This window comes from Gopherus evgoodei, chromosome 10, assembly GCF_007399415.2.
Source record: "Gopherus evgoodei ecotype Sinaloan lineage chromosome 10, rGopEvg1_v1.p, whole genome shotgun sequence".
Classification (NCBI taxonomy): Eukaryota; Metazoa; Chordata; order Testudines; family Testudinidae; genus Gopherus; species Gopherus evgoodei.
Window position 1 is genome coordinate 70117889 of NC_044331.1, and position 22950 is coordinate 70140838.

Here is a 22950-nt window from a genome sequence, read left to right on the forward strand (position 1 = left end):
CTCGCTGCTTCGTTTCTTGTAATTTTCATGGAAGTTTACAGCTTTTATTTTTCCAGACTTGTAGTTAAATCTGTTAGGCCAATAACCTGATCCTGCCATTGATTCCCTTACAAAACTCCACTTGAATTCAGTGGGAACTCCATATGTGGAACTGTAGCAGGCTCGAGTTTAAGACTGCACAACTGTTGTAGTTCAGCAGCTTTAAAAAACGCAAATAAATGGATTTGCAGTTTTTAAAGATGATTGTTGTAACTCTAATGCAATATTATTAATGTCAAAATTTGGGCTATGAGAGTAGACGTTCTTTCATGAATGATATCAAGCAAAGCAATGTGCCTGAACTGAGTATCTTTAATTGAATGAAACCAATCATAATTTTTGAGACAACATAAATGAACATCATTTAGATGGTTGGGTTTAGATGTGTTTCTTGTGGTAGGCTCTCTGCATTTTGATAATAGAGCTCTGATGTTAAATTTCACAGTAAATTCTACCACCAGCCCCAGACAGTGTGCTCTAGTGGTATCCAACCATTTCAGCCTGAAGGCTAAACATATTACTTTGCCCAAGGTCAAAGTCAGTGCATATTGTGGGGCAGATCCTCTGCCCCATTCTGCTCCCTTTGCACCAATCAGACAATGCAAAGGGAACAGAATCCACCTGTAAGTCTCCTACTGGAGACCCCTCTAATCTGGAGGATCCTAGCACATGTAGAGTCTGCATAGCTGCCCTCCTGATTGCCCTTGGGATGTGGGGGGAGGCATCACAATTTAGAGCCTTGAGAATCACAACTGTCTCAGGTTATAGACCCTCCTAATATACTTGATTTAACTGAGGACTCTGCTAAATTGGGACATTTTTTAGGCTGTGTCTAGACCAGCATTTAAATGTGTATTGTTCACAAGTATTAGCGAACACCTAAGACCTTGTGTTCACTAGGAAAAAGGGTGTATTTTTAACACACATTAACTAACAGGTGTGTAAAAGGGTGGCTTGTCCCTAAGTGGCAGAGGCCTGGAGCCAGTCTACCCTAATTACCAAGGAGGCACACCTGAGCTGGGATTTGTTGATTCCCCTATAAAGAGCAGCAGGAAGCTGGGAGGAAGGAAAAATGTTCAGGGAGACCATGCTGGAATACAGAGGCAAGTATGCTGAAAGAGCAGATTCTGGGACTGGAGAATGAGACTACAGACAAGTGAGATTACAGGCAGGAAAGGCCTGAGACTGACCAGTAAGAGGGTAGACAAATGGACTTGAGGAGACTTTTTGTTTTAACTGTTTTGTCAATAAAACCAGACCCCAAGAGAGGCAGTACTGGACAGAAAGCCTGCATGTGGAGTCTATTTGAGAAGCCCTTTGAAAGGGGAGCAGAAGCAAGCTGCCTACAGATTGACCTTGGGCCGTGAAGGGGTGCTTGAGAGGTGGGCAACCAATGACAACATGTTAAAATCCTAGTGTAGATGTTTTTAACATGTTAGCTATTTGACATAATCCCTTAGCTCACCAACACGGTTAACCTCAACCAGCTACAGCTGCCTTGTCTACACTAGTATTTTAACATGTGTTAATGTTAAAAATGTATATGTATTTTTTTCTAGTGAAGACAAGACACAGAAGTCTAGTGTGGACAATGCATCTTAGAATTTAAAGTGTGTTAAACTGGTTGAATTGAAGCCTAGGAGGGAGCACAGGTTAAACACTGTCTTGTTTGCAGTAGAGTTTTAGAACATACAATCATAGAAATCTAAGGCTGAAAGGGACCTTGAGAGTCCATTACTTCCAGCCCCCTGTGCTGAGACAGGACCAACTAAATGTAGACCATCCCTGACAGATATTTGTCCAGCCTGTCCTTAAAAACCTCCAGTGATGGGGATTTCACAACCTCCTTTGGAAGCCTATTCCAGAGCTTAATTACACTTATAGTTAGAAAGTTTTTCCTATATCTAATCTAAATTTCCCTTGCTGCAGGTTAAGCTCACTACTGCTTTCCCTTCCTTCAGTGGACATGGAGAACAATTGAGAACTGTCCTCTGTATAACAGCCCATAACATATTTAAAGATTTGTCAGTTTTCCCCCTCGGTTTTCTTTTCTCAAGACTGAACTTGCCCAGTTTTTTAAAACTTTCCTCCTAGTTCAGGTTTTCTAAACATTTTATCATTTTTGTTGCTCTCCTTTGGATTATCTCTAGTTTATCGACAACTTGCCTAAAGTGTGGTGCCTGGAATATCCGAGAGTACTCCAGCTGAGGCCTCACCAGTGCAAAATAGAGGGGGACAATCACCTCCTATGTCTTGCATACAACACTCCTGTTAATAAACCCCAGAATGTTATTAGCCTTTTTTGCAACTGCATCACATTGTTAATTCCTGTTGAAATTTGTGATCCACCATGACCCTCAGATCCTTTTCAGCTGTACAACCATCTAGCCAGTTATTCCCCATTTTGTAATTGTGCATTTCATTTTTCTTTCCTAGGGTGGTACTTTGCACTTGTCTTTAATGATTTTCATCTTATCTTATTGTTTTCAGACCATTTTTCCAATTTGTCAAGATCATTTTGAATTCTGATTCTGTCCTCCAAAGTTCTTGCAACCTCTCCCAGCGTAGCATCAGTCGGAAATTTTATAAACATACTCTCCTCTACATTATCCAAATCTTTAATGGAAATATTGAATAGCACCTGGCCCAGGACCTTATTAGACATGCCCTTCCAGTTTGACAGCAAACCATTGATAACTGCTCTTTGAATATGGTCTTTCAATCACTTGTGCTCTCACTTTGTAGTAATTTAATCCAAACCACATTTCCCTCATTTTCTCATGTAAATGTCATGTGTAACTGTCAGACATCTTAATAAAATCAAGATAGATCACGTCTACTACTTCCCCGCTTCCACATGTTAGCACATGTCCGCTAACATATCCTAACCACACACATTTAAATTGTAGTTTAGACAAAGCCTTCGGTACCCAATTTAGCCCAGTGGTAGCAAATTGCAATGACTACTGCTTCAATGAGACAGAATTAGCATAAAATCCATGTAATTAGGGACCCATTTATTTAGTGCCAGGTGAGAGGCTTTTAGTTCATGTCTGTCAATGAAGAAGTTGCCAAGTGAAGACAAAATGAAATGAGTATAAACTTTATTCAGCACATTTTATAAGTCTCTTCACACTATTTTTAATGTCCTATTCATCTGGATATTAGGCTGGTGTCCAGTTTAAAAGATTATACTTGTATTACAGATGGGCTCAGGAATCAGTGTTCAGGTCCACATCCAGAGTAAAATTTGTATGGGATTAGGGATTGGGTTTTAGGTTTCACAGTGCTGAAATCTTGCAGGCTGTTTAGGAAAGGTTTCAATCCAAAATGGCAGAAATTTTGCCAGATCACCTGTTTTATGCTTCTCACCCCCTGAGGCTGAAATCTTGTGAAACGGCAATTCTTGTAAGAGTTTGGCCTCATCTGAAAAAGAAACTGGATTGGACCTGTAACTAAAACCGGAAGAACAGGTTCAGATACAGGGATTCAGATTGAATGCCCTGATCCCCAAAAATTGAAGAGATTTGAATTTGAGTTTCTACTTTTACTCATCTTCACTGTATGTATTAAGCATTAAACACTGTATGCAGTAATACAAAATATTGTCTACAGGTAAGGAAGTCAGCTGAAGTTGCTGTAGGAACCATAACTTTGAACTTCCTGATTTTTATGTGTTTAAAATGCTAGCTGTAATTTTGCATTAATATAATTTTTGCATGTGATAAATCACTGGGTGGTGAAAACAGGACAGTTCAACAAAGCATGTTTTTTTAATTTTATTTATTTATGTATTTTATTTGTTTTGCAATAATACTGTCCTTGGAATTTGAAGATAGTTTAATAAACTTGTGGTCAAATAGATATTAACTAAACTATAAGTGATCCTAGCATGAAAATGTGAAATATATGGGTTAGCTAGTACAAAGAAAGTAAAAAACTGCTTTGTACATTTAGTTGATAGGCTAGCTAGGTATGCAGAGTTGTCCTTCCCAACCTGCTCTAAAACAAAGTCCACACACTTTGTGGAGTCAAAAAGTGACCCCCTTTCTGGGTGCTTAGCTTTTTAGCAAAGTAATTAACAGTAACGATGAAAATATCAAATTCAGCTCCCCAGGCTTGGTTGCCCCTAGATCCCTACCCCAAAACTGCTCATCCTACACTCTCATGCTCTTTCAATTGAGCCACTCCCAAACCGGGTATAGTCACATGGGCTAACAACTCATCTGTCTCAGAGAATAAGCAGAAACCACTAGCAGATTCAACATCCCAGCAGATTCAACATTTGCTAATAGTGTGAGGTGTTTCAGGCAAAAGATTATATGCAAAATTCCATTCTGAGGATTTAATCTTGCAAGAAGCTGAATGCCTCCATTAAAGTTCTTACAAGGTGAGGTCACTTAGCACCTCACAAGAGGTACATACCGTCTTCCAGGATCAGGTTGTGAATCTTTAAATCTAGCCTATAATACAATTGGTTTAGTAACAGAAAATAGCGATATTAGTGAGCTGCATGGACCAAGTACTGAAGGTCAAACTGAGTAGGCATTGTAGAATTCTTGGTGCAAATTGTTTTTCGATGGGCATTGTTTTGTGACTTTTTAAATTTGCAGTCAGTAACGAACAAAAAAATTATGCTCTGGCCTTGTATAACTAGCAGAGCCCTGCAAATCTCTGGATATCCACAGATATCTGCAGACCATGTTTGTGGATCCGATTTGGATACAAATTTTGAATGTGTGCAGGGCCCTAATAATTAGCTAACAGGCTCGGTATGTACGAATACACTATGGCTCGGAACGTTGTACACATGTTGACTTTCCCACCACAGCTGATTTACTGTAATGTATTTGACATTCTAATACAGTAGAAATTTTTGCAAGCTATTATTTGTTTTAATTCTAGATAGATATCAGTTACTACAAACATGGTAATTGAATCATGTGCCATTTGGAGATTGCGGAGGGTGAGGGAATTTTAACGCAGATGTTGTCTGCATGTATATGCACTGTATTGAGCCAACTTCTGTTACGATTTTGAGTTTGGTCCTGCAAAGCAACATCAGCTCCCGTTGGGCCTGATTCTGTTTCCTCCAAAGTCAATGACAGATTCTCATTGATTTCAAATTAATGCAGTTCTTCTCAGGATCAGACCCCTCAATCTTTCTACCAAATAATTTTTCCAGTGCTTTAACCTGTACTTATATATGCAGTTCCATTGACTTGAACAGATTTGTGCACAGATAATCTAAGGTTGTATTTTACTCTGGAATGCACATTTTGAAAAACAGCTTATGGGTATGTCTACATTGTAGTTAAAAACCCGTGACTGGCTCATGGCAGCTGATTTGGACTCTGCAGCTCAGTCTAAGGAGCTGTTTAATTGTGGTGTAGATGTTTGGGCTTAGGCTGGAGCCTGGGCTCTGGGACCCCACAAGGTGGGAGGTCACAGAGATCGGGCTTCAACCTGAGCCAGAATGTCTACATCGCAATTAAACAGCCCGTCAGCCTCAGCCCCGCATCAGCTGGCACAAGTCGGCTGTGGGTGTCTAACTGCAGTGTAAATTTATCCTAAGTGGGAAACAGACATTTTTCATTTAGCAAAAAAGAAAACACTTAACCGATCATTTGTCTTATGTACATTTTCCTATTTTAATGTGTCTCGTGTATTCCTTAGAATGACACACAGCCACAATCTAAGCATGGCTCTGTGGATGACCGTAGTCGAGTAGGTTAAAATGGAACCTTTCATAGTGGATGCTTTTAAAGACTTTTTTAAAAAAATGGTATTTTGATTCGTTATGTTATACTCTAGAAGAACTGATGCAGCTCCACCCATAGAAATCACCGAAGCAGAACATCACCTTGAAGAATTTTTTGTTCTTTGTAATTTATCTTTTGTTTATATCGTAAATAGTCATTTACTTTTAGAAATGTGTACATAGTTGTTTTTTTACATTTCCTATTGTTAACAAGAACAAAGAGGATGTTAGAGTATTTTTATTTCATTTATATTTTCTAATTTGTCACCCTTGTGTAATCTAAAACAGAAGAAATGTGGTGCTTGCATAATTGGTGTTCTTAATGCAGATTCTCTGTTTTGAAAACCAGAACACAAGTGTAGGGCTCAAACCTATGAGGTGCTGAGCATCTTCAACTCCCGTTAGTACCTTTCAGGGGCTCTCAGCACCTTCTAGGGTGAAATCCATAGACAAGGGGATAAAGCCACTCTCCAAACACCACAAAAAGGCTAGTTTCCTTTGTACACCCCATGACCACATGATTCCTTGGAAATTATCAGATATATTTCAGTAGAGCATAAGGGTGTGTCCCTGTTTTTATTCAACTTTTTCCTATACATGGAGGCTCCCATGTAGCTCATCAGATCATGTGACATCAAGCAGCCCCATATTGTCATGTGACAGACAGGGAATATTTTCTAACTATTTCATTTAATGTGTTTTGTGTATGGCTGGGTTTTATGGGTGGAGAAGGTGGAGCTTTTTATTTGCTTTTAGAATATGCTGCTTTGCCAATGGAATAGAATGGACCTGCTTGTTGAAAATGTAAATTTATTTTATAAAGGTCCCTACTATTATAAAATATAAAGGTTTGCAAAGGAATTTCAGTGCTGATAGATATTTGTGGTGTAATTGTTTAGCGTTTGTTGATATTTAATTTCTAAAAAAAAATTAAAACTATTTAAAAATATTGTAAATTCAGTCACAGAAGTGATAAACAGTGCTCCAGAAATCAGTATTTCCTGCCACAGATTCAGATAGGAGCTAGCACAAAGGACTCAGGCTGTCAAGGGTGCTGAGTGACTCTGGCAAGGTGCTGAGCACCCGTTACTCATTCAGATGAGTAGTGATTGAAGGTACTTGGCATCTTACAGAATGCATTTAACACTTCGGAGGATTGGACCTCAGGGGCTCTGGGCATAGTGTAATGTGAAAATAGGGGGACAGGATAAGTGTTAAGAAAAAAGCATTTAGAGTGGCTTGTGGAAACAACTATTGAATTTTCAACATATGCATTTTCAGAGTTACTGTGACTTGATGGAGACTGAAATAGCTACTTGTCTGGAACTATAATAATCATCTATTTTCCTTGCATAACTGCTTTCTTCTGCTTTTGCATCTTGTGGTGAGCTCAGTTTTGAGGCCTTGGTTTTTGCAAAGCAGGCTTGTTCTTTACTTGCACTGATAGGAGATGGTACTTCCAATTAAAATATAATTCTCTTTAAGTAAATTTTTCTAACATTAACATTGGCTACTAAATATTATTGTAGATAGCTGTTATAAACACTGAAAATTATAAAGTTACTGCATTTTATGCAAGTTATGCTCCGTTCATACCTGTGTGTATTAGACCAAATGCTCACTTTGATTTACTTTGGTATAAACCAAATCAGAATCTGGTGCTTTACATTTCTGTGCTTTTTATCATTGCACTTGAAATTGTAAAATGTTGAATGGTGTTTTACACCCAACCAATACCAATTTGAGCAGTGGTCTCCAAGCAGTGGGGTGTACCCTCCTAGAGGAACATTCGAGGGGCATGGTGAGGCCAAGACCAGCCCCCATGGTGGGTGATGAGGAAGCATCACCCAGTCCCACTCTGGCCCAACCACAGCTTGGGCCCCTACCGTGGCTCCACTCCTGGCCCGCACTGCGGCCCCAACCGCAGCCTCGGCTCCGGGCCCCACTCCCGGCCACAGCTGCAGTTCCCAGAGGAAGAACACAGACAGGTTCCATGATGGGTAAGGAGGAGCATGGCAGAAAAAGTTTGGGGACCACTGAATTAGAGAAAGGGGAGGGGAATGAAATTAGAAAATATGGCTCTCATCTTTTAAAGAGATGTATGCAAGCTGGTCCATGCACCACGACCCCCACCCCCCCAGCTCACTGACTCTACATGAGCACAGGGGTCTGCCTGCGTATTTTTTCTTTACAACACTGAGGTCCAAAGGTACAGTAGATAATGTGATTATAAAGCTTGTAATCTTTGGGTTGTTATTTGATATAAATAACCTGCTAGTTTTTAACTTCTGTAGGAAGCCTGGAAACATGCCATTCAGAAAGCTAAACACATGCCTGATCCCTGGGCAGAATTTCATCTTGAGGACATTGAAACAGAATATGCCACACGTTATAGGTCTGTAAATGTTTCTACTTCTAATAGTGATGTTAAGCAGATTCCATTGGGCTACATGTGTATATTTCAAAGGATTATGTTCATTTTTTCATACAGTCTGCATAATTATTTAGGTAAATAAGTGCAGTCAATCTCCATGGCAAGAATGTGTCTAAAATGAAATTAACTAGCATTTATAAAGACTGTACTCGCTCAAAAAATAGTGTAACGTTTTAGACTCTCTCCCACTTTAGCCATATCTGCAAGAAGCAGACAGGAAGTAAATGAGAAGGGTGTTGCTGATTGATTTATAAATATTCCTTAGATTTAATCTAATAAGGAAAGAAACAAAATTATTATGGCATTTGACGCTATAAACAGTTCTGGCTGTTTGTAACACTATGTGCCTTTCCTGAAATAGCAGTTTCTTTATGTGGACGTGCAGCAGTGCTCCATGAGGCTGGCGTGTAAACCCTTCAAAGGAACAGAATAGCACAGCATAGTGTATATGCTGAAACCAGTCCTGGCCCCTGACCAGCATATATTGCTTTGGGCACATGCTTTGCCTAAGCGTTTACACTGCACAGCCATGAAGCATTTTGTATGTTTTGATATTTGAGGAACTTACATTTATTTACTTCTTGGGCATTTTTAATAATGAAAGTGCTGCTTTAGGGTTACTGAATAGCCCAATAAAAAGAACAGGGCCTGGTTTGCCTTCCCCTGAAAGCTGTGCTGTATAGGCTATCCGGGGAAATAACTTGTAGATAGAATGGCTGGTCAGGCATAGTTTTTGAGGGTGGAGGAGGGAATCAATCCAGGCTGGTCAGGGAAGGCAAGCTAGAAACAGTCATGTTGCAAATACAACAGTCTTGATTCTTAATTAGTCCATTCCTGTGCTTGGGAAAGGGACGAGGAGGGGAGGGGTTAAGCCACCTTTGTGCTCCCTATATTTTAGGGTTGTGCAGAGGCATGCCCAGCTCCTGGTGTAAGATTTAGTAGCCTCAGGGCTTGGGCCTTGGGAGGCAGAGAATAGCCATAATCCAGTGCACCCAAGTCATATCCCTGTTGTGTCGCCAATCCACCCCTATGCCAGGGCCTGGGAGCAGGGCTGGTGTAGAGATCTTAGGCCAGCTCTGCACCAACCAGGAAGGACCCCTGGAGCAAATATTCTCAGAGGACCATTTCCACCCTCTATACCCTGCAAGAGCAGCCTGGAGGAGCTTTGACATAACAGCAAATCAGGCCCATTTTGTAGTGTGAACAGGGTCTTAGTTTCTGCTGCAGGGTTTACATGGACTCTGGAGTAGAGGCTTTTTGTTGGCCAAGCCTCAGAGTGGCCCTCTGAGGAGACCATTTGCTAGTGTTCTTTCCTAAGTCATATATTGGCAGCCATGTAGATTTGGGGAGTGGAGAGGCTCAGCGTTCTGTAGGATAGAGCAGAGAGAAGAATCTTACATCAACTCGCCAGTCAGCTAGGATCAGCTGTGATGCAGAGGAAAGTCTTTTGGGTCCTTGTGCCTTGTACTAAGAGGTGTGAATTCTAACTGTGCAGGTACAACGCAGTTACTGGGGAGTGGGTCGAAGATGAAGTTCTCATCAAAATGGCTTCACAAGTAAGAGCCCATTTGTCTCTGTCTTTTCTATTAATAATAGTAGTAGTGGAGGTATTTATTAGTTCCTTCTTAATATAGACTAAGCTAGGGGAAGGTGCCTACCAGAGGTTTTTTAACAGGGGCTTCCAAGCCTCAGGATCATTCCCTTTTTTATTTTATTCCTCTGCGTTTCCCTTAAGGGTCTGTGCACAGTACCCTTCCTTTCACCGGAGGAGAGCAGCATGTAGGGGCAGCTCTTCCCTGTCCAGCAGCAGCAGCCATGCAATTGCCAGCCAAAGACAAGTGATGTGAGGCATACACTCCCATCCAGGAGTTCAGTGTGCTGCCTCCTCAGCACTCCCCACTCCTGCTTGCATGGGTGATTTAGGCAGAGCCCAGGACTCTAACCCATAGCCCACTGCCTGACAGTCTGGCCAGCTTTGTCTTTTTGAGGCTTCCAAATAATTTCTGCTCTTAGGGAAAAACCTGCGTGGGTTTTCTGCTGATGAGGGCAGGACCACCATCACCTACTGCTTAAAACAAGGAGTCACTTGAGAAGTTTTGGGAGCTGCTTGGTCCATGTTACTGCCGAAGTGCATGTATTTAGAGTGGTGTCAATCTGCAGGTCACATTGGACATCCAGAGCTAAATTTGGGCTTGAGAATTTTGAAGTCAGCTGTTTTGGGCAGTCACAAAAAAGCTAACTCAAGTGTGGAAGGATATTTTGAATCAGACCTTAAAGAGCAAAAACCTGTCTGTCCTCAGAGATGTTAAAGATCCATGGCACTTTTCCTTGGAAGAGGGAGGTTTACCCCAGGTGCCTTTCCCCAAATTCCCCATCCCCTCTACTTTGGGCCACCTTCTATTTCAGAGAAGGATGCATTGCAAGCTGTGTTGTATGTCAGTAATTTGTGAAGTGCTTGGATATCTTGCAGGAGGAAAGGGGCTGTGGAAATGTCAAATACCGTTAAAGAGTAACTTTATGGCAGTGACTGTCTTTGGATTTTTTTCAGCCCTTTGGCCGTGGAGCAATGCGGGAGTGCTTCAGAACGTAAGCATCCACTGGCTTTTGCTTTTTGGTCTCCTTGTAGTCTTTCCTGTATTGTGAGTGCAGCAGTTTTAATGTAATTGTTCTCTCTGACATGGGGCAAGGGAACACAGGGGAAAAAGTAAAATTCCCTGCTGGGAGAGAGTATGGCTGGGTGGAGAACCAGGTTACAGTTCCGGTGGGTGGCCCAAATTGTGCCTGGCCATTGCATGGGTGTGCAAGGACAGGAGGACTCAAGCCTCCTAGCTTTGCTCTCTGACAGAGGCCAGGCACAGTTGCAGTTGTCTCCTTCTCCCTGTTTTTTGCCGGGGTACTAGCCACAGCATAGGGAACACCAGAGAAGGGACAGCGTGCTGCATTGTCCTAAGGGATAGTAGAGTGAGCGTTCTCGGGGAATGCAGTGAGCATGCTTGATGAATGCTCGGAGATAAGGCATGATCTCTCCTAGAGCAGTCTTGGAACAGTAGCTTTGAATAGTCCCCTTCCTTTGAGGGCCTGTGTCACAGCCACTGTCTGTCTGCCCCAGCAGGAGTGTGGTGGGCTCCCTTCCTGGGCACCAGTAGCTCTCTGGTATTTTCGCTCTGCTCTACTTGGCAAGAAGAAGATTTTTTCATAGGCTCCCCTCCACTCCCAACGTGTTGGGAAGGAGAGGAGTTTAACTGGCACTGCTTGGCTCTCAAAAGTGTCATACTCCAGATCACCCAAAAGGTTTTGTGTACCACTGCTGACCACTGGTCATAGTTTGAGAACCACCAGAAGCTAGCTGGACATGACTTCAGACACTACTTTACCTTCCCCACCTCATTCTCCAGACTGCTGCTGCTCACCCCCAATTTTGCCAGGAGCTTCTGCTTCTGGTCTGTCTTCAGATCTTTTGTCATCACCTCTGTTAAATTAAATCACCCAGCAGAAAATTGCATCCCCTGCATCCCCTGCAGCCTCCCATGCACTTGCATTAGCTGGCATCCAGCAGCCCCTCTCCAGTCAAAGTCTGTCTTTCTTCACTCTTAAGTGTTTACATTTTAAGGACTTGTATGTTGACAGAGCTTCAGAGGTGCAGCAAAAGGACTCCAATCTGCAACACCTGTTCCTCGCCATAGAGTGACTGTGTGTAACACAAGAATAGCTATAAGCAGAAGTCTGCCCTTATCAGAGGAGATAAGCGCTGTTTCCTCTCTGTTAAAGTTTTAAAATCACCTTTAATTTTCTGCAAGACAAAGTGATTGGTTTAGAACAAGTGCTTGAGACAAACACCATTGACTCACGCATTGGTTTGAGATCAGAAGGGAAGTGAGAGGGTAGGGAGCAGTACTACACTACAGCAGCCGAGCCACGTGTTTGTTCTGCTGTGCGCAGGCTGTCTTTTAGCATGTTGCAAAGCGTTCATGCAAGATGCGGCTTTCTCCCTCCTCCCTGATATGTGCTCAGTCGTCTTTTTCAGCTTGAATCTCTGTTCAGTCTCGTCAGTCAGATCCCGATGTAGGTTGCTGTTGAGGGAAGAACTTGGCACGTTGAATTTTGGTGTTTTGGGAGGCGAGGGAATGGGGAATATTGAATCAAACTTCTCAGTTTCCCTTTCATCTGCAATTGGTTTGCCTTGCAGGAAAAAGCTGTCCAATTTTTTACACACTCAGAATTGGAAAGGTGCATTTAACTATGTTGCCAAGCGATACATCGAGACTGTAGACAGGGATGTATACTTTGAGGATGTCCGACTTCAAATGGAAGCAAAACTTTGGGGAGAGGAATATAACCGGCACAAGCCACCAAAACAGGTACCACAAAGCACCAAGCCAACCAATGAGCAAGAAATTCAGTTTTTCTGTTTTAAGGGGTGAGTTTTCAAACCAGTTCACTGGGATTTATCTGTGCAAATCCCATTAAGGTTAATGCCAATTAATTGCTCAGCTAAATCCGTGTGGCTCACGTTGAACATTTTTTATTAATTGTTTTTACAGTAGTTGAATTTTGACAAAAAGTGCAGAAAGTGCTATGCATGTGCAATATCGTTGGTTGCGTTCGTGCTTTCTAAGGGCATTGTATGCAAATACCTAACCTACCAACAGAGAACTGCCAGAAGCAAAGTTAAGGCATTTTAGTCAAGATTTCTAGACACCTGCTCCAGGGATATCCCTGCTGTAGCAAGAACCAGGAATGCTAGCTGCAATAGAAATCATGGAATACCAGGGTTGGAAGGGACCTCAGGAGGTCATCTAGTCCAACCCCCTGCTCAAAGCAGGACCAATCTCCAGACAGATTTTTGCTCTAGATCCCTAAATGGCCCCCTCAAGGATTGAACTCACAACCCTGGGTTTATCAGGCCAATGCTCAAACCGCTGAGCTATCCGTCCATAAAAGCTTATGGTGGCAATAGAAAAACAAGGTATATTTGATGCACTAGAAAGATCTTCATCCCTATAAGGGATGTGTTTAAATTGTGACATTTATATGTATGGACTCAGTTCTACAGTCCTTACTCTTTTTTTTTTTTTTTTTTTTTTACTTGAAACAGCATCCAAAGCTGTGGACCAGATTCTGATTTCACACCAGTTTTAGACCACTGACTGAAATTGAATCCTGCCTCTGTGTTTGCCCAGCAAATACTTAATAGATGGTATTTCAGAGGAGGCAAGAACTTCCCAAACATAGATGTCTGAGGAATGGAAAAAGGATCTACCAGCAATAAAAAGAATAAGAGTCATATTCTGGCTTTGCAATCACATGTATGGCTCTGAATTTACTTTTTGAGGAGCAGACCAGGCATATCTGAGGGTGCAGTAGCCCTTTATTGCTAAAGAGATCTTTCCCCCATACTTCCAAGTGATCTTCATTTTGAGCAGCAAATGTACTGGCCATCAGGAGGTTCTTCAACCTCTGAAAATTAATCAGCTAAATCCAGTCACTTAAAGAGACCTGTAATCATTTCTCCTTTGGAGGTAGGGGTTTCTGAAATCACCCTGAATTTGTGAATGGTAAAAGACAAAGGGCAGGTCTTCACTCCATTGCTGTCATGCATGCAGTAGTTACTGCAAATTGTGTGCCACGTCCATCTGTGGGTGAGTGCGAGTATACAGATTGTTCATAACACACTTCAGAAGTCCCCAGTAAAAATCAGTGTCTGCTAAAAGCTTTTCCGAAGAATTTGTCTTTTGTTCTTTCAAGCAAAAATAGAAGTGAATTGTTTTTCAGGGACTGCCGCTGCTTTATGTAATTCTGCCAGCAACCCCAAAAGCGCATGACTCTTCACTCTCGTTGTTAAATAAACAAGTCTTTGCAATTGTTCATTGCCAAAGTTTGCTTAGCTGCACAATTCACATGCTTTCCTTGAACGGAGTGCTCCTTTGTCAAAGTTTCTTGCTTCCTTTCCCAGGTTGACATAGTGCAGACCAGCATTATTGAAATGAAAAACAGACCTGGAAAGCCCCTCTTTCATTTGGAACATTACATAGAGGGAAAATACATCAAATACAACTCAAACTCTGGATTCGTACGAGATGACAACATTCGCCTTACCCCACAAGTGAGACATTAGCGCTGCTCGGAGTGCTCCCTGCTTGCTGCAGGGATTTGCTTGGCTTTACTGAGAGATCCACTTGTTTTTGCCAAGAAAAGACATTGCAGATTTTCAAGAATGGTGCAGAATTAATGTATCCAGTTACAGCACAGGCTTTGTCATTTAGGGCCTGATCCTGCAAGATTCTGATTGCTTCCTGAGGATTGCCTAGAATATTTGGGTTACACAGGCTTCAGTGGGAGTTGAGGGTGCTCAGCACCTCGGTGAAAGCATTCAGCGCCTTGTCATATTGAGCCTTATTTTAGTTAGTATCCAACCTTAGCAGGGGCAGATTTTGCAAACTCAGATTTTAAAAGAAATAAAAGAGTTCAAGCTTTAGATTCTGAATGGTTTTCTACTAAATCAGTATAATAGATGAGAACAAGGGGGCAGACACTTGGCTGGTGTAAATCAGCATAGCTCTCTTGTCTTTAGCCTACTTACACCTGCTGAGGATCTGGTCCATTAATTCCAGCCTCTGAATAAGTGAACCAGGAGTTGTTTCTGTAGCAATAAAGTAGCTTATTCAAATAAACAAACAACCCATGTGATCCATGTAAATCTCATGGTTCTAATAAGAGGATTAAAACAAATGGTAGAAAGTGCCACACAAGCAACATTTTAAAGGGTTCTCATATTCACCTCGTTGCTTAAATGTGGATGGAGGGTTTTATGTCCTCATTGGCTTTTTGTACATTGTGGAATCTGCACTGTCCTTTCAGAGGTTGGGAACAAAATGTTTCATAAGATTTCCTGCACTAACTATGTTTATCTAAAACAAACTGCATTATCCTCAATGAAAAATATTAACTAAAAACAATGGTGTAAGCCTAAAATTAAATACAGAGTCCTTCTGGAGGCCTTCCTAGGAGGTGCCAAATGTCCCAGCTGTATGCAAAAGAGCAGGATTAATTTTGTGCTTGGCACACTTAAAATACAATATTTAAAGAGCCCAGTCATATATTTTGCAGTCTTAATTATGTTCCTAGAGCCAGATCACTTCACCTTCTAGGAGAGCTCACACAAGGGGGCCCTAGAAAAAGGAAAGCTCTGTGAACATGCTTACATTTCTCTTTGGCACTTGGGGAATGGGGTTTGCCTACCCACAGAAGGCACAGCGGTCTGGCCCCCAAACTCCATAGCCCTGAGATCCGGAGGTGGAGGGCTGTTTGAGTTGAGCCTCTGTGACTCCACATCCTGCTGCTGCTCTCCTTAGTTCTGTCCTTCAACAGCTGTCTCTGAATTCCACTTTTAAAGGAGTAGGGCTCCATCGGAAAATAGAATTCCCAGTATGGGAGGAGGGAATGATGCTTATCCTCTTCAGTTCGCCCACTTGGCCTTCCTTCCCATACTTGCCCCAGAGCCTATCCACTCCCCACTGTGTGGGGTTCAGGCTGGAGACATGCCCCCCTTTCCATGTTAGAGAGCGGCTTACAAAAGGTCCCCTCCCCATGTTGATCCTGGGGAACAACGCTCCCTTCCCCAAGTATTTAATTTTCGGCTTACACCTTGTTTTTAGTTAATATTTTTCATTGAGGATAATGCAGCTTCACATACAATCTGCAGCATAATGTTCAGCCAGACAGTTTGCCAACAATAGACTGTGCTTCTTTCCCGCCTTTGAGTTAAAATTAAAGGCCACATGCCAAATCCTTCTGGCTTTCCTACACAAGCTGTCCTGTTGACTTCCCATGAGTAAGGCAACCAGGATTTGCCACCAAGTGTGGTCTTGGTTTGATTCCCTCTCAGAGGGCTGTACCCTGCATTTGCAAGGGATGGACTCTGCTGTAATGGGACTTTTCCATCTCTAGCTATTATTATCCTTATATTTACACCAGGCCTAATTCACCAGTGGCTCACTCCAACTTTACACTGGTTTATCAGTGGTGAATCAGGCCCAGGATGTCATAATAAATTGCCTTTAAGGTGTCAATGGAAAAAAATAAAATAGAAAAATAGTCAGGCATCTTGTTGTTCTCTGTTAAATGAGGATTGTTTCCTCGTTCACGTCCTGTTCACCCATTTATATTGTCTTGATTTCCTTCTCTGTCACTTAATTATTTTACAATTCCCTGCAGGCCTTTAGCCACTTCACATTTGAGCGTTCAGGACACCAGCTCATTATTGTTGATATCCAGGGAGTTGGCGATCTTTATACAGACCCACAGATCCACACAGAGAGTGGCACAGACTTTGGAGATGGCAACCTAGGTAAAATCAACAGTACTAGTTAATATTTTTATGAATGCTTTTTCTCCTTCTGAGTAGTCTGCTGAGTAGCTCTAACATGGGTATGAGGAGCACAGGCAAACTTCTGATACTCAGAATATGAACAACTGGGAAATTTCCACCTCCAGTGCCTGCTAATTTGTGTCATTGTGTATCGGAAGGTACCCCAATAACCATGTATGAAGCTCTGGAAAATGGTGGATTTAAAATAGAAAAATTGGTCTTGACTCAGGGTGCCTATTTTAAAAAGAAAAACATTTTCCGCATCCTGCCAGCTCCAGTCTTAAACCAGCAAAATTATGTAATTTAACAAGCTTCCTGCAGTTGAAAGCAGTAAATTCTCCACCAAATCACCAGCAGAGTGGATGGAAGAATAACCTTGTTTACAATTTTAAGATCTAGTTGCTTTCACATTCAGATCTGCCTACAGTTTGTGTGAGTCTTTTGTATGGGATTGAATTTTGCCCTGTTTTTTTAATTGTTTATTGCAATATATCTTACATTCTTTAGAACCAGAGCTTTGAAGATTTTAACGTTTTTGCAGACATTGATATAAAGGGATGATAGAGAAAAGCTATCCGAGATTTTAAAATAGAAAGTATGTGTTTGTTTTGGGGTAGTTCCATTTTAGGCCTGTAGTATTTTAAAATTGAAAGGCGATTCAGAATATTGTGACATAGCTACATGAATAATCTGAAGGAAGGCATTTAGGGCTTCTAAAATCTAATCTCTTGTTGATAAAATCTTTCTTCACTAAATTCTTTTATTATCGCCAGGTGTACGGGGTATGGCTTTGTTCTTTCATTCTCATGCCTGTAACAAGATTTGCAAAAGTATGGGACTGACACCTTTTGATCTCTCACCTAAAGAGAAGCATGTCTTGGATCATAGTAACAAACTGCTTGTAAGTTTCTTTGTACTAAGTGTAAAATATAGTAGCCTGATGCTGAGTTATCCACTATTGGTTCCTAAATTGATGCTGTAGCTATGAGCATGAAATCCTACAGCATGTTTATAAAATAGATCTTAAAGCACCCAAACCATTAATAGTTTCTGAAGATCATGGTGACAACAGATAATTATGGGAACAAAGACTCAAATTGCTCATTCTTTAATTGAACAAAACTCCAATTGTTTTCTACAGGAGTTTTACTTGATTAAGGAATGCAGAATCTGGACTATAGTTTTGGGGTGAAATTCTGGCCCTACCGAAATCAATAGCAGAACTCCCATTGACTTCAATGGGGCTAGTATTTAATCTGTTGTATGTATAAATGAAAAACATACATATATATATGTGTGTGCATGTATATATCTATATGTATGAGCCCATTACTAAATATTTGTGTGTGTTCATTTATACACCATATTCAGAATATAGTGAAGGAAAGCATGAGTAATAGGATTTTCATGTTCCTTTACCAAGGAATCTGCTCAGACAATTGTACGTGGCACAGAGGAAAAATGTGGCAGTAGCCGGGTGAGAACGATTTCTGGTAGTCGGCCTCCTCTGCTTTTCCGCCTGTCTGAAAATTCTGGAGATGAGAGCATGAGTGATGTGGCATTTGACTCCTTACCCTCTTCTCCCTCCTCAGCAACACCACATAAAATGGACATGCTTCGTGAGTGAGCCATCTGCCTTCTCTGTATACAACTTTGTGAAAGTTAGTTTTGGGCTCCTGGGTGTTTCAACAGAAACTGATTTTAATTTTGGTGTCAAGCTTTATTTATTCAAAAAGCTCCTCTTCCACCATTGCCATGTCTCAACACATTTCTGCTAAGTAATAATAGAACCAAAAATATGTCTATATTTCAACTTAATGAGGTGTATTCATGAAAACTCTTTAATAGAAGTAAGATTATGTTACCAACAGCTCCTTCCTGACATATCATCATCTATTTCTAGAATAACAAACAAAAATTTATTCTTCTTAGACTGGCCTGTGTTCAGTGAAGTGGATAACTTGGTTCACAAAAACCATGATCATCTTGATAACCAAAGGGTAAGTGGTTTTCTGAAAAAGGATGAGTTTGCATTTGCTTCGATAAATGACTCTTTAAAGGACTGCCTGTGGGCATCATTCAGTAGAAACAATAAAAGCTATGTGCCTGTCCTCAGTGCTGTAGAAAGCCACATAAGCTGTATTCACCAGCTGTCCTTAATAAAGGGAGAACATTTCATATTTTAATCAAAAATACAGTATGACCAGTTATTCACTCTGTTCCTCTAGAAGTTCATTTATGTCCAACACATTTTAATGCAAAGTAAAGGTGTCTGTCCATTTCCTTGCACCAATGTCATATTTCTGGGGTTTGTGCATGCTTCTATGGTGTGAAAGCCAGATAATGTCCTCATGGATTTTGTCTCTGTGAATGCCAGTTAGAAAAACTCACTGGAAGGAACAACTACAGGCTTTTTAGGGTATTTTCCTAGTCTAGACAGAGGCTTTGCAACTGAGACTTCTACTCCTTAACTGAACACACAGAATCCAAGAGAGGACACACAAAAACAAAGTCAACCTTCTTTTTGGCCTTCATTGACTTAGTGGCACTTTGCTTGAGTGAGGGTCTGCAGGATGAGGTCCTTACAAGAGAATGTACTAATACTCTGATGCTGTGCCTTTATTTTGGTGGTCTGTAGGACTCTGAAAATGGTGGAGACAGTGGGTGCCCCAGTGAAAAGAGGAGTGACCTGGAAGATATGGATCATCGAGAAAGGGTAAGGATCTTTATTTCAGATTTAACGAGACCCTGTGGGGTCCCCACCCCAATTGAAGGTAGTTTTAGTAAAAGAGTTTGCATTTCCTTTTCATCCTGTTGATCTGACCTGTGCAATGAGTGAATGGACAACAATTGGAAAGACGTTCTCCTATGTTTTAAAATAGATTGTTCAACTCCAATATGTTATTGGAGTTGCTTGCAGGGAAAGAGTATTTCCAACATTGCATTTTGTTTCTTGAGGTGCTCTGTATTGTGCTTTACAATCATGCATTGTGAAAGGTTACTTTTTAGAATGAAGATCTATGAGTATGGCTCACTTTCAAAGACCACCACTATCTCACCACCTGCTTTCTAGGTCTGGTGCATGTTATATGACCTGAGGTTAATGTTGCAGTCAACTGTTAACATACTTGTACAGAATTTCTATGGGACTGTTGCTTACTCTGATAAATCATAAACTTTTAAAGAAATGTTTCCTGTCTTAAATATTTTAAATAGCTTTTTGGTTGGTGCAGAGCAGAGCAAATATGACTGTGCTTAAAATTTTGCCAGATCTTTTGCAACAAAAATATCATCTTTGAGGAGACAGATGACATTTTTGTCTGTCTAATGGAATAATTCAGTTTATAGGATTAAAGTTCTAGCACAAAGTTTTACCAATTAAACAGGTTTCTTTCATAGATTGCAACATAATTGGGGGGGAAATAATATAAATTCTTTTCATCATAGTCACTGTTAATTTTGCTGGTAAAAAAAATAGTTCCTTAGCAGTGGAAGGAACACATCAGACATAAATTAAATGATACAAATCTTTACATTAACATAGGGCCATTCAAACTACAACCGAAGACGTGAATCTGATGAAGACAGTTTGGGAAGTTCTGCAAGGGTAAATAGAGCAGAAATCTCTGCAGACAATAGTTTACCATTCTGGCCTATTTTTTATCTGTCACCTAACTTCACATGACTACATCAAAAGTTGATTTTCTTTCCTTTTAATTGCTGATTAAAATTTTATATTAATAATGTTCACCTTATGTTGTTTCCCTTTTCTAAATTTTTCAATGAGAGAAAAACACTGTTGTAAATAAACTCTCTGTGACCACTAAAAACAGTCCCTTGAGTAAACTAATGATTCTGCATGAATTTCTTACTTACACAGTTATGTTTTTGTTTCCTTTACATAACAAGATTTGATTTCTTTTCTTTGCTATATTTGTTGAACTGTGCCCTAAATATGGTTGGATGATCTTTTTTGTAAAGCCTACAGTTCTTGAAGTATGTTGAAATAGCTGTTGGTACTGTGCATTTTCTCTCTGATTTCAAAAAGAATCTGTTTTCACATTTGTACAAAATGTAACTTTTATAATAATCTGTTTATTAAAGGTATTCTATGGTTATAGAAATAAAACCAAGGTCAGATACTGAGCATAAAAAGGAAAAGAGATTTTTGACAGCAATCAAAAATTACTTTAAAGGTTCTAATTAGAATTTCAGAGTTCTTGCAATCTGTTTAGTTGGAAGAAATTAAAATAACTTTAATGGACTGAAATGCTACATAAAACATGTATTATGAGGTTTTCTTTAATAGGGATAATTTTGTATTGTGCTAGTGATTCCCATTCACCCGTGGTCGTGAAATGCAGTTTATTAAGTATTACAGCTATTTAGTTACAGTTTAAATCAGACCAGTCTAGCAAACACCAGCACACGTTTGCCCAGGCTCCACAGCATTTTTATTGTGATGTTTTTAATTTTCCCCGATACTGCTGAGCTTGAGCCATATCTAAAATGCTATTATTTAAATACCCATCCAGCGAAGCACTTAGGCACATGCTTAACTTTAAGCATGAGCAGCCCCATTGACTGCAACAGGACTATTCACATACTTGAAGTTAAGCACAGGCTTTGCTGGATTGGGCTTAACTGTGGTGCCTGGTTTTAGCTGCTGTGATTTTAAGCCTGCAAAATGTGAAGGTAATTTTTGTTTATTGCCTTAGTGTGCTTAGAAATGGAGAGCAGCTCTGAGATTTTGGTGAGAGAAGAGATTATATTTTTGGGTAACTACTAACATGCCTTTTTAAATCAGTACCCTAAATTAAAAGATTTGCTAGGAAAACAATAGCTTAACAGACACTTCAGTTTCTGAAGGGTAACATAGTTAAATGCCTTGACGCCGTTTTTTTTTTTTTTTTTCCCAAATACAAGTTATAACACAAGTTTGTGGGTTTTCTTAGGTCAGTGTGGAGAAGTGGAATCTCTACAACTCTTCCAGAGTCCACGTCCATAGACCATCCTGTGTTGCAGTGGAAGTTGAGAGACTCAATGCACTGGAATTTGAAAAGAAAATTGGGAAATCCATCCTTGGGAAGGTGTTGATGGTTCTTTTAATTCTGTTCTTTCCAACTCGAAGTATAATGTATTATTGTTTATATAGTAACAATCGCCCCCTCAGCGAGCTGGCAACTGTACATATAGGCAAAGAGCAATGTCGATATATTAGGGAGAGTCCATAAGCCATTGGGCAGATGGGGTGGGGGCAGTCTACAAAAAGCCCCAATGCTTGAGATCAGTTCCATGTCCCTTTCTTCAAGTGGAGTTTATTACTGAACAGAAGATTTAAACAGCTCAAAGTAATAGAAAATACTTGGAGTGGAATCCTTTCCCCATATAAGTCAATGGCAGTTTTACCCTTGATTTTGGTGGAGCCAGAGTTTCAAGCTTGGTAAGAGACCTTTCCCACTTTCTGCAGGTGGGAAGGGGGATGACACATCTCCCTCTCCTCTGCACTCTCTTCCCCAGATAGACCTTTCTTAGCTACTATAGTGTTCCAAACTAGAGATTCTGTGTGCTAGATCCTCTCCTGTTTGCTGCCCCTACATAAAAGGCAAAAAGCCTTATATTTGATTTCCTGTAGGACAGTGCTTTCTCCTAGTCATGTGCCCTGCAAGCACAGCTCCCTGTTTTAAAGGGCCCAAGGGCTGTAATAGGTGTGCTGCGACATGCACATGTGCCCCAATGCCCAGTGCTCTGTTAAGAGTCCCAACAGGTCACAGTTAAAGGCACATTGGTGAGGCAAGGCGGTGAAAGCTTGTGTGACAACTGCCTCCTTGCAGACCTGGGTCTTTTAGCTCAGGCAGTAGAGACTCATAAACTGCTATGTGGTCCAGCCACTAGAGGAAGACACTGTTTAAGTGGGGTTTACAGTTGCTGCTGGCCAGCCTGTGTCTGCTTTATAGACAAAACAGAGTCCATTTGTCCTGAGGATTATCAAACCTGCTAAATTCACTCGTGCACAGTGCTTGTGAAGGAAACCACTTGCTTTCTTCACCTCCTCCCCCCTGCCCCCGCAGTATACTTGTCTGCAAAGCAGTTAAGCACATAGTTAATTTTAAGCCCCAATCCCCTGCCCGAGTGCTGAGCCCCTCAAACCCATAGCCCCTTTCTGCAGCCCAAACCCCTCATCCCCTGCCCCGCCCCAGAGCCTGAACCCCCAGCCCAGAGCCCTGACCACCTCCTGCACCCCAGCCCTGAGCCTCACCACAAACCTGGAGCCTCCTCCTGCACTCCAAACCCCTCATATCTGGCCCCACCCCAGAGTCTGCACCCCCAGCCCAGACTCCTGATCCC

General features: G+C 41.1%; 1 protein-coding gene across 6 annotated transcripts in view; it reads left to right on the plus strand.

Moving 5' to 3' along the window:
* The window catches only part of EEF2K (eukaryotic elongation factor 2 kinase), a 49830-nt gene that overhangs the window by 17041 nt on the left and 9839 nt on the right, over window positions 1-22950 (plus strand). For all 6 annotated transcript variants that reach the window (XM_030577635.1, XM_030577636.1, XM_030577634.1 and 3 more), the window contains 12 exons: window positions 8095-8195; window positions 9730-9790; window positions 10783-10820; window positions 12421-12592; window positions 14188-14337; window positions 16449-16581; window positions 17376-17503; window positions 18026-18221; window positions 18535-18602; window positions 19241-19318; window positions 20147-20209; window positions 21558-21692. In XM_030577635.1, the coding sequence (XP_030433495.1) occupies window positions 8095-8195; window positions 9730-9790; window positions 10783-10820; window positions 12421-12592; window positions 14188-14337; window positions 16449-16581; window positions 17376-17503; window positions 18026-18221; window positions 18535-18602; window positions 19241-19318; window positions 20147-20209; window positions 21558-21692 (1323 nt within the window). The remainder of the gene's footprint in view (window positions 1-8094; window positions 8196-9729; window positions 9791-10782; window positions 10821-12420; window positions 12593-14187; window positions 14338-16448; window positions 16582-17375; window positions 17504-18025; window positions 18222-18534; window positions 18603-19240; window positions 19319-20146; window positions 20210-21557; window positions 21693-22950) is intronic.